General features: G+C 41.9%; 1 protein-coding gene across 12 annotated transcripts; it reads right to left on the bottom strand.

The window, feature by feature from the left end:
* Positions 1–3930: 3930 nt before the first annotated feature.
* Positions 3931–14846, bottom strand: LOC135552828 (DCN1-like protein 5). 12 transcript variants are annotated; one of them, XM_064984708.1, is made up of 11 exons: positions 14572–14842; positions 11881–11951; positions 11627–11669; positions 11399–11501; positions 10143–10234; positions 7119–7189; positions 6932–7023; positions 6318–6426; positions 4801–4905; positions 4563–4665; positions 3931–4464 (listed from the first exon to the last, which is right to left on the bottom strand). In XM_064984708.1, exons 4-11 carry the CDS (start codon positions 11467–11469, stop codon positions 4406–4408), a joined length of 702 nt encoding a protein of 233 aa, XP_064840780.1. In that variant the 5' UTR covers positions 11470–11501; positions 11627–11669; positions 11881–11951; positions 14572–14842; the 3' UTR covers positions 3931–4405. The 12 variants fall into 12 exon arrangements, with proteins under 12 accessions (XP_064840780.1, XP_064840782.1, XP_064840786.1 ...); XM_064984710.1 differs by lacking the exon at positions 14572–14842 and adding an exon at positions 13923–14127; XM_064984714.1 differs by lacking the exon at positions 10143–10234 and having other exon boundaries at positions 14572–14843.
* Positions 14847–17454: the final 2608 nt, after the last annotated feature.

The following is a 17454-nucleotide window of genomic DNA, read 5'->3' as shown; positions in this document are numbered from 1 at the left end:
AGCATTCAGGGCTTGAATCATCCAGTTTATAATTATCTTTTGATTCTGGGCAAAACTCCCCACCTTACTCTTCATAAAGCATTGTAATTAAAGCAACTTCGCAAACTCAATATTTTATTTTTCTCCAGAATTAGGTCTAATTCGTTTCAGAACGCACAAAGAAAGATAGAATGTTGCTGTACAATGTTTTTGAAGATGTATGCCTGATGGCACAGTGGCATGCGTTTAGGCTGGGTTCACACAGGCAGCCCAATTCTGATCTTTTTCACTAATTGGTCTCTTGGCCAATCAGATCTGAAAAAGCTCTATTGTGAAAAGATCTGATGTGATCGGTCAAAAGAAGAATTAGTGGAAATTAGTGGACTGCCTGTGTGAACAAATCAAATTGCAGCCAGTATGCAGCAGATCAATCAATTTGCCAGTCTGGAAACAATGTAACACTTTCCCTATCCCAGTCTGCTGTCCCCACATGCTTCAAGATGGCCACCATTGTTCCCGTACCCAAGAAGGCAAAGGTAATTGAACTGAATGACAATCGTCTCGTAGCACTCACTTCTGTCATCATGAAGTGCTTTTAGAGACTGGTCAAGGATCATATCACCTCCACCTTACCTGTAACCCGAGACCCACTGCAATTTGCATACCGCCCCAATAGGTCCACAGACGATGCAATTGCCGTCACACTGCCCTATCCCATCTGGACAAGAGGAATACATATGTAAGAATGCTGTTCTTTGACAATTGAGAGCATCCTGTCGGGCTGTATCACCTCCTGGTATGGCAACTGTACCACCCACAACCGCAGGGCTCTCCAGAGGGTGGTGCAGTCTGCACAACGCATCACCGGGGGGCAAACAGTCTCTCGCAATAACATCTGCTAACCATGTGTATGTCACCAATACAATTTGATTTAATCGGCATACGGTTACAGTTTGTGTAGAAACAACACGTTTTTCACGTCTCTGCTATTTACAGTACTGCAGCGCCCACCTGTGGCCACCGGGTAAAAGGACCGCAGCGTAATGTACTGCCAGTGGCCGTGACCGAGGTGGTGAAGTGTCTGTCTGTCGCGTTGTGTCATTCATGTTTAACACTAAGGGACTGGAGTCACCGGAGTCATGTGAGAAACTGCACTTTACTGAACTGAAGAAAGACAACATTCACATCAGACAACGGGAGAGATGGACATGAAACATCTAACGTGTTAGTTTAAATGAAGACGTTTTTTTGTTTAAGGAGATACACTTAGAACAAACTACACAGTAAGTCATAATGATATTATGATGAGGAGTAATGTATTGAAATATAATTTTTCACACAAGGCTATTACTTATTCACCCTGTGTGTTTTAATTAAGGAGTATACCAAGAGAACCCATGTCAGATATTTGATTGGTTAATTTATTGATCGGTTGATTGCTTTATTATTTCTCTGTGGAATATAAAAACATGTTACTCAACATGGGTCCTCTGGGAAACATTATCCTTACTCTGTGTGTGTGTGTGTGTGTGTGTGTGTGTGTAGTGGTGGGGATGGGGAGAATTCCGGGGTATCTACTGATTGGCTCAGCACTCTGTATGGGCGTGGTCAGTCAAACCCTAAGCTACACCTCCAGGGTCAGAGTTCACAAAGGGAGGAGCCTCACACTGCCCTGCATGAACACAACACATGCAAGTGAGATAATGCACACAAAAAAAGACTACCTTTTTGGAATGTCCCCATACACCTGTTATACTGGTGTGTGTGTAGGAGCAGTTCAGTACTGGCAGACCCCATTTGGTCAGGTCCTGAACAGCAGTCTTCATGCCAACCAGAAAGATGTTGGTTACTATGCAACGAGATGGTAGCCTGCGGATCCACATTGCCTCTCCTCACCACAGCAGCCTGTACTACTGCCTCCTACTGACCGGAGGACAAACTACACTCATCCTACCAGCTGTAAGTACTGTTGTAAGGCATCCATGTTGTGTTAATAAGACATGCACTATATAATAGGTTGCCATTTGGGACTCACACATGCATTCACTCTTTACCTCCCTCATTTAAACATCATCAACATTAAATACAGATACATTTTACCAGCACTCCTAAGGTGTGAATTGGGAGCGGTCACTAGGACAGGGACATCGTAACCATGGTGAAACAGTCATCGTGGCATTCCGGCAGGATGTGGAACAAGAGGATGAGGATAACTCTGCCTCGACGACAAGCATTATCATGGATAAAGTCAGCCCATCTCCACCGGCCAAAACTCAGAGAAGCTTCAGGAGCAAATGTCATGAAGTGAACAGTACTTGTCCCCCGCCCAAGCAGTGCTCGCTGTCCCTCACCAGGCTCAACACCATCATGGCTGCTGCCAGCGCCAGCCCCCTCGACACCCAGAGCTCCCGGGGAGAGACTCAGACCCTGACGAAAGGGATACAGCCAGTCCATCCCAGGGCCAGGAGAAACCAGTCTTTCAACTGGAGATGTGACAGTATTCATAAAGCGTCTCAGTATGGCAGCTGATAAATGGTCCCATCCTGGCCGGTTCATATAAATCTTAATCATTACGAATTAAAACGCAAAACTGTTTCTAGGTCAGCCCTCCTAGTCTTGATATAGATGCAGCCCCTAAACAGAAAGATCAGGGTCATGTTCAATAGGGCATACAGACACACCATACCAAAATAGTTTGGAACAGAAAAAAATTAGTTTCTTACTGGACAACTTTAACAGATAGTGCCTTGCCAATTCACTCCATTGTAAAACATTTACTCAATCACAAATTCACAGACAAATTTAAGATTTTGACTTGTCATCAAATCCAGCAGATTCCATTAATATTTTGTTAAAGTAATTGGAAATAAAACATAAAAAATACATGTTAACTTTGGATGATTGTGTTGTTAATCCCAGTGTATACGGTTCTAACCTTGACCCAAGGTTATAATTGTGCAAAACTCTAAGCCTGGAATAACATCTATAGTCAGGCCTATGTAAGAGTGACCAAAAAAAATAGGATTTATTTCATCATTATTTGAGTTTAGCGAATCACACGACTGCAAGACAGGGCTCCAAATTAGAGGTACACAATATGTGAGGAAGTGTTCAGAGGGAAGTGATCGATTAAATATAAAGCCGATGGCTATTGGCTCGGGACTTTTTCGTGTTCTTTCTATTGGGTTAAAAGGCCCAGGGCAGTTAAAAAAACATGATTTCCCTGTGTTCTATAGACACTGAGTGTACAAAACATTGACCAGGTAAAAACTATGATCCCTTATTGATGTCACTTGTTAAATTCACTTCAAATCAGTGTAGATGAATGGGAGGAGACAGGTTAAAGAAGGATTTTTAAGCCTTGAGACATGGATTGTGTATGTGTGCTATTCAGAGGGTGAATGGGCAAGACAAAACATGGTAGTAGGTGCCAGGCGCACCAGTTTAATTGTCAAGAACTAACACTGCTGGGTTTTTCCACGCTCAACAGTTTCCTGTGTGCATCAAGAATGGGTCCACCTCCCAAAGGGAATCCAGCCAACTTCACACAACTGTGGGAAACATTGGAGTCAACATGAGCCAGCAATCCCTTTGGAATGCTTTCAACACCTTGTAGAGTCCATGCCCGACGACAAATTGACATAGTAACATAGTTACTAACATAGTTCTCTTCTCCCCACTCAGACCACTTCCAGACAGACCTAGCAAAATTCTTGCTTGAGAAATTGGTATTTGCTAAGTTCTGTTTCTTTTTGAGCATTTTAATTTAAAACAATCACATTAAGGTACTTAATTGTTAACAAGAAAATATTTGATATGGATATAAAAACGTCTGCGTTAGATCTTTAACGAAGGCCATGTTGGACATGTTGATCCACCAGACCCAATGAGCATCAAGCAAGTGTATGGTAAACAAGATTCATTTGGTCGTACCAATCACAGCCCAGTATATTTGGTTGAATTCCATTCTTTATTCTTGTTCTGAAAACATACTATAAACAAGGTAAGACTCAAAAATTAAGGGAAAAAATGTTCAAGGAAACCGAAAAATTCCCCAGTCGAGCTTCACAACAATGGCTAGTGAACTGTGGCCACAGATGCAATATATGAAAAATAGTTCCCCCTTTCGTTTCTTGTTTTTTTTCTCCTTGTTGAACTTTCTTAAATTAACACTGACAAACTATCTTCAGAGAGAGAGGACTTCACTGTTTGGCCCACTAAGCAGAGGCCGTCACTGGAAGTGTATCTGCACGCCGTGACACCGTATGGGTGTGTGTGTGTGTGTGTACACAGTCCATGGAAGGTGTGTGTGTGCCATCTCTCTATAGTGTGTGTGCCGTTTCTGTATATTTCAAACGGAGGGAGAACATCTTCATGTGAGCTTCTCTCTTTCTCCTCTTCTGCGGTTTGGCGAGTGTGTCCTCAGCTATAACGCTGCCAGCCGAGCTTTCTGCCACTCCACAAACTCATCCAATAACACCGGCCCTGCAGAGAGAGAGAGAGAGAGCGTAGTGTTAGACGGACTGTGTGTGTGTGTTTTTTTGTGTGTTTTTGTATGCTTTAGTGTGTGTGTACGTACTCACAGGCTCCATCCTCGTCATAGTTACTGAGGTCTGTGCTGACTGTACGACTGAACTCTAAGACGTTATACCACTGGTCCTTATTCATCACCTTGTACTTGGACTGCTGCAGGGGACGAGAGAAAATAGAGGAAGAGACAATAGAGGAGCGGGGATAGGGGGAAGAGAAAGGAGATCGATATTAGGAGGGAGTCAGTGCAGGGACAACACATTTGTGTTCAGCATAGGGTGTGTGTGTTACCTCCAGAAACTGGTTGAAGACAGGGAAGAGTGGCCATGTTCTCCCCAGTAGCAACCCTAGCATGGACTTAGCTGTGTCCATGTCCAGACTCCTCTGGTCCTTATCCTGGGGGAGGGAGGAGAAGGGGAGAGAACAGAGAGTCAGGGGGAGGGGTAAGAGAGATGATAAAGAGGAAGAGGTAATGTATGCATTCAGACCTTTTCCACATTTTGTTACGTTACAGCCTTTTGATTACATTATGTTTTTTCCTCATCAATCTACACACAATACCCCATGACAAAGGGAAAACAGGCTTTTTCATTTTTTGCAAATGTATTAAAAATAAAAAACAGATAACTTACATAATAAGTATTCAGCCCTTTGCTATGAGATTTGAAATTGAGCTCAGGTGCATCCTGTTTCCATTGATCATCCTTGAGATGTTTTTACAACTTGATGGAGTCCACCTGTGGTAAATTCAATTGACTGGACATGATTAGGAAAGGCTCTACAAGAGAGCAAAAACCAAGCTATGAGGTTGAAGGAATTGTCCGTCGAGCTCCGAGACAGGATTGTGTCGAGGCACAGATCTGGTACCAAAACATGTCTGCAGGATTGAAGGTCCCCAATAGCACAGTGGCCTCAATCATTATTAAATGGAAGAAGTTAGGAACCACCAAGACTCTTCCTAGAGCTGTCTGCAACACCATCATGACTGCTGCCACTGCCAGCCCCCTGGACACCCAGAGGCCCCGTGAAGAGACTCAGACCCCAGGACTGGCTGCCCGGCCAAACTGAGCAACCGGGGGAGAAGGGCCAAGGTCAGGTAGGTGACCAAGAACCTGATGGTCACTCTGACATAGTTCCAGTGTTCCTCTGTGGAGATGGGAGAACCTTACCAGAAGGACAACTAGCACTCCACCAATTAGGCCTTTATGGTAGTGGCCAGAAGGAAGCCACTCCTCAGTAAAGGAACATAACAGCACACTTGGAGTTTCCCAAAGGGCACCTAAAGGACTCTCAGACCATGATAAACAAGATTCTCTGGTCTGATGAAACCAAGATTTTACTCTTTGGCCTGAATGCCAAGCGTCACGTCTGGAGGAAACGTGGCACCATCCCTACGGTGAAGCATGCTATGCTATGGGGATGTTTTTCATCAGCAAGGACTGGGAGACTAGTCAGGATCGAGGGAAAGATGAATGGGGCAAAGTACAGAGATCCTTGATGAAAACCTGCTCTAGAGCGCTCAGGACCATCAAAGTACTTATGTAAATGTGATTCCAGTTTTTTTAATATTTTATACATTTGTAAACATTTCCAAAAATCCATTTTTTTTCTTGGTCTTCATAGGGTATTGTGTGTGTATTGATGAGAGGGGGGGGGGCGAGTTAATCCATTTAAAGATAAGGCTGTAACGTAACAAAATGTGGAAAAAGGGGTCTGAATACTTTCCAAATGCAACCAGACCCTCTACTCTCTTCTTAGGTCAAACCATTTCCTGACTCCTGACTGTGAACCAGTGAACGAGGACTCACCCTGGCAAAGTCAAAGGCGTATCTGTAGATGTTTTTAAAGATGACCGTGTCGTTGAGATGATTGCGAAGGTAGTCCAGTTTCCCCTGTAACCTCTCTATGCAGTCACACCTATAGGGGGGGTCACAAACAAACATGGTTTCCCAGTCACACCTATAGGGGGGGGGGGGTGTAGTGTCACTAACACACACGGTTTCCCAGTCACACCTATAGGGGGGTGTAGTGTCACTAACAAACATGGTTTCCCAGTCACACCTATGGGGGGAGGGGGGGTCACAAACAAACATGGTTTCCTAGTCACACCTACAGGGGGGGGGTGTAGTGTCACTAACACACACGGTTTCCCAGTCACACCTATAGGGAGGGGGGTGTAGTGTCACTAACACACACAGTTTCCCAGTCACACCTATAGGGGGGGTGTAGTGTCACTAACACACATGGTTTCCCAGTCACACCTATAGGGAGGGGGGTGTAGTGTCACTAACACACACAGTTTCCCAGTCACACCTATAGGGGGGGTGTAGTGTCACTAACACACATGGTTTCCCAGTCACACCTATAGAGTGAGAAGCATCAGGAACATAGACATGCGATGTGGTAAATCAGGGTTACTCACTGTAGTAAAGTCATTCCCTTAAGCCACTCCTCCTTAGTGAAAAATCCCATATTTGGGGCTTCTAGTTTCCAGGCTATAACTAACATAATTATCTGAAAAAGAGAAAGATGGAGAGCGGGGAGGGAGAGAACATACATCATAATTATCAACGATGGATGGATGAAGAGAAAAGACGAGGAAGACTAACGTTTTCTGGTTCCACTCCAATGTCTTCACAGAACTTCTCCATCCCCTCTGGACCCAACACCTCATCTGGACCTGGTACACAGGAAGCAGGTACAAAAACACACACAAAATGGTATAAATTACTCAATACTTAGTGACCAATAATCAGCTTCAGAGTTCCTTGCAATTTAAAAAGAGTTCTGAGTGTGCAGCCAAGTTAATAGGCCATCTATGATCATCATGACATACAGTGCCTTCAGAAAGTATTCGCACCCCTTGACTTTTTCCCACATTTTGTTGTGTTACAGACTGAATTTAAAATCGATTTAATTGAGATATGTCACTGGCCTACACACAATATCCCATAATGTCAAAGTGGAATTATGTTTAGACATTTTTACAAATGAATAAAAAGCTGAATTGTCTCGAGTCAATTAGTATTCAACCCCTTTGTTATGGCAAGCCTAAATAAAGTTCAGAAGTACAAATATCCTTAATAAGTCACATAATAGGTTGCATGGACTCACTCTTTGTGCAATAATAGTGTTTAACATTACTTTTGAATGACCACCTCATCTCTGTACCTTACACATATAATTACCTGTAAAGTCCCATAGTCGAGCACTAAATTTAAAATAGATTCAACCACAAAGACCAAGGACGTTTTCCAATGCCTCTCAAAGAAGGGCACCTATTGGTAGATGGGTTAAACTAAAGCAGACATTGAATATCCCTTTTGAGAATGGTGACGTTATTAATGACACGTTGAATGGTGTATCAACACACCCAGTCACTACAAAGATACAGGCATCCTTCCCAACTCAGTTGCCGGAGAGGAAGGAAATCGCTCAGGGATTTCACCATGAGGCCAAGGGTGACTTTAAAACAGTTACAGAGTTTAATGGCTGTGATAGGAGAAAACTGAGGATGAATCAACAACATTGTAGTTACTCCACAATACTAACCTAAATGACAAGGAAAAATAAGGAAAAATGTACAGAATTAAAAATATTCCAAAACATGCATCCTGTTTGCAATAAGGAACGAAAGTAAAACTGCAAATAATTTGGCAAAGAAATAAACTATGTCCTGAATACAAAGCATTATGTGTGGTGCAAATCCAACACATCACTGAGTACCAGTCTTCATATATGTAAGCATGGTGGTGGCTGCATCATGTTATGGGTATTTGTATTTATTATGGATCCACATTAGTTACTGCCAAGGCAGCACCTACTCTTCCTGGGGTCCAGAAAAATAAGGCAGTTTATACAATTTAAAAAAACATTACAATACATTGACAGATTTCACAACACAATGTGTGCCCTCGGGGCCCTACTCCACCACTACCACATATCTACAGTAGTAAATCCATGTGCATGTGTGTCTGTGTTGCTTCACAGTCCCTGCTGTTCCATAAGGTGTTTTTTCAATATCTAATTTTACTGCTTGCGTCAGTTATTTGATGTGGAATAGAGTTCCATGTAGCCATGGCTCTATGTAGTACTGCTTGTCATCGTCAAGGACGAGGGAGGTTTTTTTGTTGATAAAAAGAAACAGAATAGAGCTAAGCACAGGCAAAAGCCTTGAGGAAAATCTGGTTCAGTTTGCTTTCCAACAGACACTGGGAGAAAAACACACATTTCAGAAGGACAATAACCTAAAACACAATGCCAAATATACACTGGAGCTGCTTACCAAGACGACATTGAATGTTCCAGAGTGGCCTGGTTAGTTTTGACTTAAATTGGCTCAATCTATGGCAAGATTTGAAAATGGCTGTCTCGCAATAATTAACAACCAACTTGACAAAGTTTTAAGAATTTAAAATAGAATGTGCAAATACTGTACAATCCAGGTGTGCAAAACGTTTAGAGACTTAACCAGAAAGACTCACAGACAATGTTCCCTTTAAACTGCGTGCACTCGCAGCTCCCCCCACGCAGAGAAGCACGAGATTGAAATTTTCCCCTTTAGTTAACTATTTCAACGTTTCCCTCTACTGTGCGAATTGTGATCGAATCAACGCAATATACTGAAACAAAACAAACTATGTAAGACATTTTCTTGTAGGTAGAGCACAGAGTAGGATTCTATTGCATTGACAAGCATGACTCAGGCCCATTCTCTACACAGACCGGTGCGCCATAGCCAATCAGAGTTGCAGTATCCCTATATGCAAATAGACCGTTGCCATATATGGAGCTGTTCCATTCACTTTGAACTGTGTTTACAGTGGTCGGGAGTAGATGCGCTTGTTTTGAGATCAAAGCAAGAGCTGCATGTAGCCAGATGTGTACATTTTTTTAGTAAGTCAGTTTTAGCCCAGTTATTTCTAGTCAGCAGTGAGGGAGTGGTTGCTTCCTGTAAGAGCACAAAACCTGTGCTTTTCTAGACATCTTTCAAAAGCAAGTCGCATAAAGAGCTTCTTTTTTTTAAAGGGGCAGTGTCGTATTTTGAGACAGGCTTGAATATGCTAAGTAGCAAATAGGCAGAGGGTAGCATAATTTGTCTGATTCTCTGTAATAATGGTAAGGGAATAATGGTTTCTTGCATCAAACACCACAACATTTTCAGTCACCTTGTCTGAAGGACAAGTGGATAAACAGGTTAATGTCGATCCTTAAAAGTTGTTTATTTTATTTAAGTTTTATGGAATGTAGGCCTACATTGAACACCACACATTGTCTGCTACAGTCGGCTGAATGAAGGAACAGCTATTTCCATGTAAACATGTTATGGGATGTATTTTCTACATTGTTTTCTATGGTAGACCACTGATAGGCCTACATTATGATCAAATAGCAACAATAGCCTACATGGAGAGAGAACATTGCTCATAGCTGTAATCGCTGCCAAAGGTGATTGTCTAACATGTACTTGACTCAGGGGTGTGAATACTTATGTAAATGAGACATTTAATTTTCAATACAGATGGGTGAGAAAAATATATAGTTATTCAATTTTGAATTCAGGCAGTAACATAAAATGTGGAATTTGTATTTAACCTTTAACTAGGCATGGATACTTTCTGAAGGCACTGTACCTGTGTACTCGTAGAACCAGGCCAGACATTTCTTATTGGAGAACTGGTCCTCTGGGCTGATCAACCGGCCTGGAGCCTGAGGTCTGCAGAAACTACAACACACAGGACAGAACACAGTCAGAAACTACACCACACGGGACAGAACACAGTCAGAAACTGCACCACACGGGACAGAACACAGTCAGAAACTGCACCACACGGGACAGAACACAGTCAGAAACTGCACCACACGGGACAGAACACAGTCAGAAACTACACCACACGGGACAGAACACAGTCAGAAACTACACCACACGGGACAGAACACAGTCAGAAACTGCACCACACGGGACAGAACACAGTCAGAAACTACACCACACGGGACAGAACACAGTCAGAAACTACACCACACGGGACAGAACACAGTCAGAAACTACACCACACGGGACAGAACACAGTCAGAAACTACACCACACGGGACAGAACACAGTTAGAAACTACACCACACGGGACAGAACACAGTCAGAAACTACACCACACGGGACAGAACAGTCAGAAACTACAGCACACGGGACAGAACAGTCAGAAACTACAGCACACGGGATAGAACAGTCAGAAACTACACCACATGGGACAGAACAGTCAGAAACTACACCACATGGGACAGAACAGTCAGAAACTACAGCACACGGGACAGAACAGTCAGAAACTACAGCACACGGGACAGAACAGTCAGAAACTACAGCACACGGGACAGAACAGTCAGAAACTACAGCACACGGGACAGAACAGTCAGAAATGACACCACAGGATAGAACATGGTCATAAACAGACTCAGACACATGCATGAGAGGAGTTCTTAGGATATTCAGTGTCACACACACACTCCTCCCTCTTTCCTTTCCTGTGGACTGACTGAGGTCTGTGCTGCATAATGGGACAAATATGTGCTGAGTGTTGAGTTCCCCAGTCAAGCAGCAAGGCTCACTGCACAGAGCAAAGCCAGCAAGCAGCAGCTGCAACACACACACATGGAATGGGTGAGGAGAAGGAAGGTCTACAGTAGAACGGTTGGGTGAGGCAGAGTTCCACTACAGCTCTAAACACAGCAGGTTTTTAAGTGGTGGGAATCATGAAATGGGGTGTGTGGAGGAAAAAGACCAAACATCCAATAGTGAAGGATGGTGGAAGAAGTGGTGAGGAGCAGGAGAGGTGAGACGCAGGAAAGGTGAGAAGCAGGAGAGGTGACGGGTAGTCGGTGAGGAAGGGTTCCTCACCAGGTGATTTTACACTTCCTGAGTCCCGGGTCATCTGACCCTGAAGACTTCCTCTTTTTCTTCACAGGCATTGCAGAGTTTCCACACGGGTTAACTAGCTGGGCTGGGTCCACACACACACACACACACACACACACACACACACACACACCGAGTCTGTCAGCTCACCGAGCTGAGAGCCATACCATAAACAGTATACTATTTACAGATAGTATATAGGAGAAGTACCTATGTATTTCTGGTCTCCTTGTCCATTCAAATCTATAAGATTCTATAATAAAAACACAGTTTACAGTGAGACTTGAGGTGATAAACTACATAGTACCATAACATTATAAAGCATACATAAAGACAAGACAGTATGGTCACATCACATAGCTAATCAACTCTCAGAATGCCCCTGCTCTGTCAGTGGCTCAACTAGCTATCTAGCTACAGTACTGGGTTATCCCAATAGTTCACTCATGAGTCTGTTAACTTACAAATCTGTCCAGTGTCTGTGATACCGTCTGTAGGTCTGTCTCCTCAGCCAGTACGAACACTGTGTACTATCCTACAGCGACAGACAGAGAGAGAGCGAGCAGGAGGGAGAGGTGAGATGACATAGTATCTAATATACTGGCAAGCTAGCTTCGTCTTGTGTAAGTGGTTTTCGGGGTTGTGCACCAGACAAGGCGTAAACCACAAATCAGATAACTCCTATGTTTAATGTTAGCCAGTTGGCTGTATATCGAAGCAGCTACCTCGTCTAAACAAACAGATCTCATCCAATGCATGTGTTGTTAATAATTGGCTGGCTGTTATCTGGTCCATAAGTTATGTGGACCGTAGCCCATTCAATAGACAGTAGCTGCAGTGGTGTCTGGAGAAGTGGGTATACTCTCTAATTATCTAAAAGGAGAGGCGCACTGTGCTGAAAATTCAATGTTCTCCAATAGTTTGAGTTTCACTCTCAAAATCACAATTCTTGATAGAAAAACAACAAAAATTGGATGTTCCTAGTCTACAACAATGCTTAAACCACACCAGGAGACCATTTATGAGGTCTGGGAATATCAAATCATATTTTGGAGGAGGATGTAGTTTCCCTTTAATTAAATTGTACACCAAGCAAGGGACCATTTGGCTAGCGGTGTTCCTGTACATACAATGTAGGCCTACAGTACAGTACATGCGATGTAAGAGTTTGCAAAACAAATGCCCTCCCGATTGATACAAATCATTGAATTGAAACGTCTTTCCTACCTACCAGCTACTGATGTCGTTATTTTGTGAGATGCTCCATGCGACAACCAGTCTCTTGCTGAAACTAGGCTGTGTGCAGCGGACATGTGAATACATTGAGTGAACAAAATAGTAAGAACACCTGCTCTTTCCATGACTGACCAAGTGAATCCAGGCTATGATCCCTTATTGATGTCACAGGATAATTAAAGAAGATTTTTTAAAGCCTTGAGACAACTGAGACATGGATTGTGTATGTGTCATTCAAAGAGTGAATGGGCAAGACAAAAGATTTTAAGTGCCTTTGAACGGGGTATTTTAGTAGGTTTCAGGTGCACTGGTTTGTATACACTGCCCCCACTGCTGGGGTTTTCACGCTCAACAGTTTCCTGTTTGTATCAAAAATGGTCCACCATCCAAAGGGTAACAAAGCTCTAGTGACTGGAAGGGAGAACTGACCAGACAAAATGGAATGGTCTAAGTTCACAACAACGCTTAAACCACATCAGGAGACTATTTTATTTTAGGTCTGGGGGGAAAAATGTGGGCAATGCCCACTGGAAAAAAGTGAGTATACTGCACATAGCCCCCACGACACCACTGGGTAGATGGGTATACCCCCCTTGGGTTCTCGAGACCTGTGGACCTTTCTGTTTGAAGCTGATAAACAAACGTGAAATAACTGGATATTGTAAAATCAGAGCTAGCGGATAGATTTCATCCAAGTTACTTTGATAGTCTAGTTATCTAAAGTTACATTTCTACCGGATTCTTTAATGTACAGACAGCAGACATATCAATGATCGCTATTCTAATAGTTAACGTTAGTCACCCAGTTAACGCACACAGAACTACAACAAATAACGATATGCATCGACACACATGCAGGAGTATCTCCCAGTTATTGTTGTAGGTGCTAACTAACGTTAAACAACGCTGGTCAGAATAACTGCGTCACCGTAATGCCGAACGATGCGAAACATTCAGAAACCCACTGCACTGGGTAACTAGCTAGATAGTCTAAATATTAACTATAATACAATGCCAAAGTACGTTATACCGGTTGTTATCAAATCCAATTTTAAAAAAAAGATAGGCTAGACCTGTCATACGAAATATTGTACGAAATACTGGACGAAATACTAATGTTAGCTAGCAGCTAGCCAACTTAACTGCGATTGCAAAGGCTAACTAGACAGGTAGCTTACAACATGCATTGCTTTTCGAAATAAAATGTAATTCATCACATGAGCCAAATACAACAGGTGTAGACTTTACAGCGAAATACTTGTTTACGAACCTTTCCCAACGATGCAGGGTTTCAAATGTAAAATTACTGGATCAATGTTATTTGGCAATCAATTACCTACTAACGTTAGTAAGTTAGCTTAGTGAAGCAAACAACGTTATGTTGTTCTGGCTGAATCAGGACTATACATGTGATTAATCATCTTGACCACAAAATGAATTATCTGCATAAAGATTACGCCAATACACACACTGGGGCGTTGCTTTTTTGTTGTTGTCAAGAAAGACAGCTAGCTAGTTCGAGTTAACTAAAAATTTAAGCTAATTAGCTAGCTAGCCAACTAACGCGGGTAGCTAACAGTCAGATACTTTAGCTAGCCAGTTCGCAGGTTATTTCTGTCACAATGACGTTCAAAAGCCAACAGTCGAATGCGTGGAACCGGCAAAGAAGGCTGCATTTAACTAGCATGTCTAGCTAGAATACACTGGGTAAAGAGATCAATCGAATTCGGCCAAAACAATGGAAACGATTAGCTGGAATGCTAAACTTAGTTTCTCAACTAGTCAGAAAACATATGTAACCGTTGTTGGCTAACGTAGCTAGCCAAATATTTGCCACATGTTTACGTCAGTGCATCCATCCAAGGGGGATATACAACACCGTTTTGGATATTAAAAGTATGTGAATATTTTATGCAAACCTTGGATTCCAAGAGTTGTGTTTCTTTTATGCGAGTAGATCATGTACTTTCACGGTTGCAACCTCGCGAGCTGATCACTTTCCAAGTGGTAAAGCGAACTGCTTTCTTCCGGGGCAACAGAGAGCTATGGAACGTACCACATGATTTCAATGGGTGCGCGATCGAGTCGTACTTGCTATGGAAATTGCAGGTTGAATTATTCGAATATGTATTTTACCGTACTTGATTAAAAATAATATCGAACGCATGAAATTGGTAAGAAATATAAAATAACTAACGATTATGTATAAATAAAACGCCCCCTTCCTCCCTCTACCAGAAATGACGAATACCTCAGGTCTGCCTGTTTCTCAGTTTATCTCTTTTTCCCACATGTCCCTACAGTGTGAAGTATCTTTGCCTGTCAAACCAGACGTCAAATAACACTATTTTTAACGTGTCAAATAAGGTTGTTGACCAGTCATGACCTGAATATGACTGCACGTCACATAATAATTTGACCCGTTCATTATTTTTTGTTCGTAGTTATTACACATTATTTACACTATCACTCGTATTTCACATGTCACAACGATTCAAAGCTGGGACCGAGACTGAAAAACAGCTTCTATCTCAAGGCCATCAGACTTAATAAACAGCCATCACTAACATTGAGTGCTGCCAACATACTGACTCAAATCTCTAGCCACTTTAATAATTACAAATTGGATGTAATAAATGTATCACTAGTCACTTTAAACAATGCCACTTTATATAATGTTTACATACCATACATTACTCATCGCATATGTATATACTGTACTCTATACCATCTACTGCATCTTGCCTATGCCGTTCGGCCATCGCTCATCCATATATTTATATGTACATTATCTTGTTAATTCCTTTACACTTGTGTGTAAAAGGTAGTTGTTGTGAAATATTACTGCATGGTCGGAACTAGAGGGCATAAGCTTTTCGCTACACTCGCATTAACATCTGCTAACCATGTGTATGTGACCAATACATTTTGATTTGATTCATCGATACGTATGCTATGTGGCTAGTAAAGTTGTCTCGCGCACCTATAGCGCTGGACATAAAAGAAAGCTAGCCAGCTCATGGACTCAAACAATGTTCTTCCCCAAAAATACAGCAAAACGACATAATCTCAATTCAGTAGCTATAGTTAGCTAGCTAACTATATAGCTAGGTGTCATCATCTAAAATAACCCGAATTTATAAAGCAGTTTTTATTAGATTAATGGTGGTCGGACCAATCTATGTGAAGCTAGCCACAATAGTGGACTTTGCGGTTAGCCTTCAAAATAAAAGTATGTAATTGACAGTGATGCAAATTAACACAAATAGTAGAATTATGCCATAATTGAATAGATCATGCTAAACGAGGTTGGAATGTTGTTATATAAAATCATCATAAAATGATAATTTGTTAATTTGACAAAAATCAGTTTAAATCACACTGGATGTGTTATACTTTAGAATTGCATTGGGGGCATAATTATTTCACTGTGCAGCCTTACCTATGGATTGTGGATCAATGACATGGGGTATCAGTCTACTCAGTGACACCCAGAGAACATTAGCGTCGGAGCTCTTATTGTGGGACTCTGAAACAACTGTGAATTGAACCACATTTATTGTCAACCTATGTGTATTGAACACTATTGCCAAGGAAAAACAATACTGCGTGGATGTTTTGGAGTCTGATAACTCAGAAGAGGGCATTGGGAAATAAATGTATTGGGTATTGAGTAGATTGATAACCCATTTAATTGATCCCCAATCCTTAGGTAAAGCTGTACAGTGCAATATGAATGTTAATACACACAATAGGCTGACTGGGGAGGTGATTTCACACAGTCACAGTCCCGCGATAAGAGCTACAACGCTAATGTTTGCGTAAACTCGACACAGTTGTGTTCTGTGGGTGTCACTTAGTAGACTGGTACGCCATTTCATTTCTTCACATTCCAACACTGATAACATTATCTAGTCTAAATATGGCATGATTCCTCCAATTGTAACCGTCTGAATCACTTTCACAGGTACTTTTATTTTGAAGGCAAACTGCAAATTCCATGATTGTGCCTAATCCTTATTGTGGCTAGCTTCACAACACATAACCCGGTCCAGTCGAGCCAGATGAAGTTAGCTGGTTGCTTATAACGTTAGCGTTGGGCAACAGGGTTAAGTAGCTGGCTCGCTATTTATTTTTATGAATTTAAGTTCAATTTCAATAGGCGAACAACAACAACCTAGCTAATACTAAATCACAAGGATTCCTAAATCATTGCTAAGAATAATGAAAATGACTGCAGTTTCTACTGTTCATTGTTTTCAGGCTGGTTGTATGGTGCTAGCTAGGTACCAAGCTAAAGCTAGCTAGCTAGCCCAGAAGTTGCGGTTGAACAAGTAATGCTTTATTACCAACGCGGTATTGTAAACACATCGTTCGTGGCCGGTGTTTGCTTGTTTGCAGACTTTTTTTGTACAGCTTTGACAGTGCTACTTATAGTAGTGGTGGCGCTTGGCTTGCATGTGCAAATTCAGAACACCCAACATTCTATAATAGAACTGTGTTACTTGTGTATATTTTTTGACACACAACGACCCAAACAGCGTTCCATACATAGCAGGCAAATTAAACTTTAAATATATATATATATCAATGGGCAATCATCACACTATCTTCTGTTCCATAAAGTTTCTGACTTCTTAAAAGAGGCATTGGTATGCTACCATTCAGGAGGGCTACTATCAAAGTACACTGAGAGGAAGAACAACATTTTGAATTGTGCCTGTCCTACACATGTCTATAGATAAGTACATCTCTGTCTATAGAAAAACATCAGACAAAGGAAACCAAGAGCAGTGGAGATG

The sequence above is a fragment of the Oncorhynchus masou genome, chromosome 13 (assembly GCF_036934945.1).
Source record: "Oncorhynchus masou masou isolate Uvic2021 chromosome 13, UVic_Omas_1.1, whole genome shotgun sequence".
Lineage (NCBI taxonomy): Eukaryota > Metazoa > Chordata > Actinopteri > Salmoniformes > Salmonidae > Oncorhynchus > Oncorhynchus masou.
This window is presented reverse-complemented; position numbering and strand designations above follow the sequence as displayed.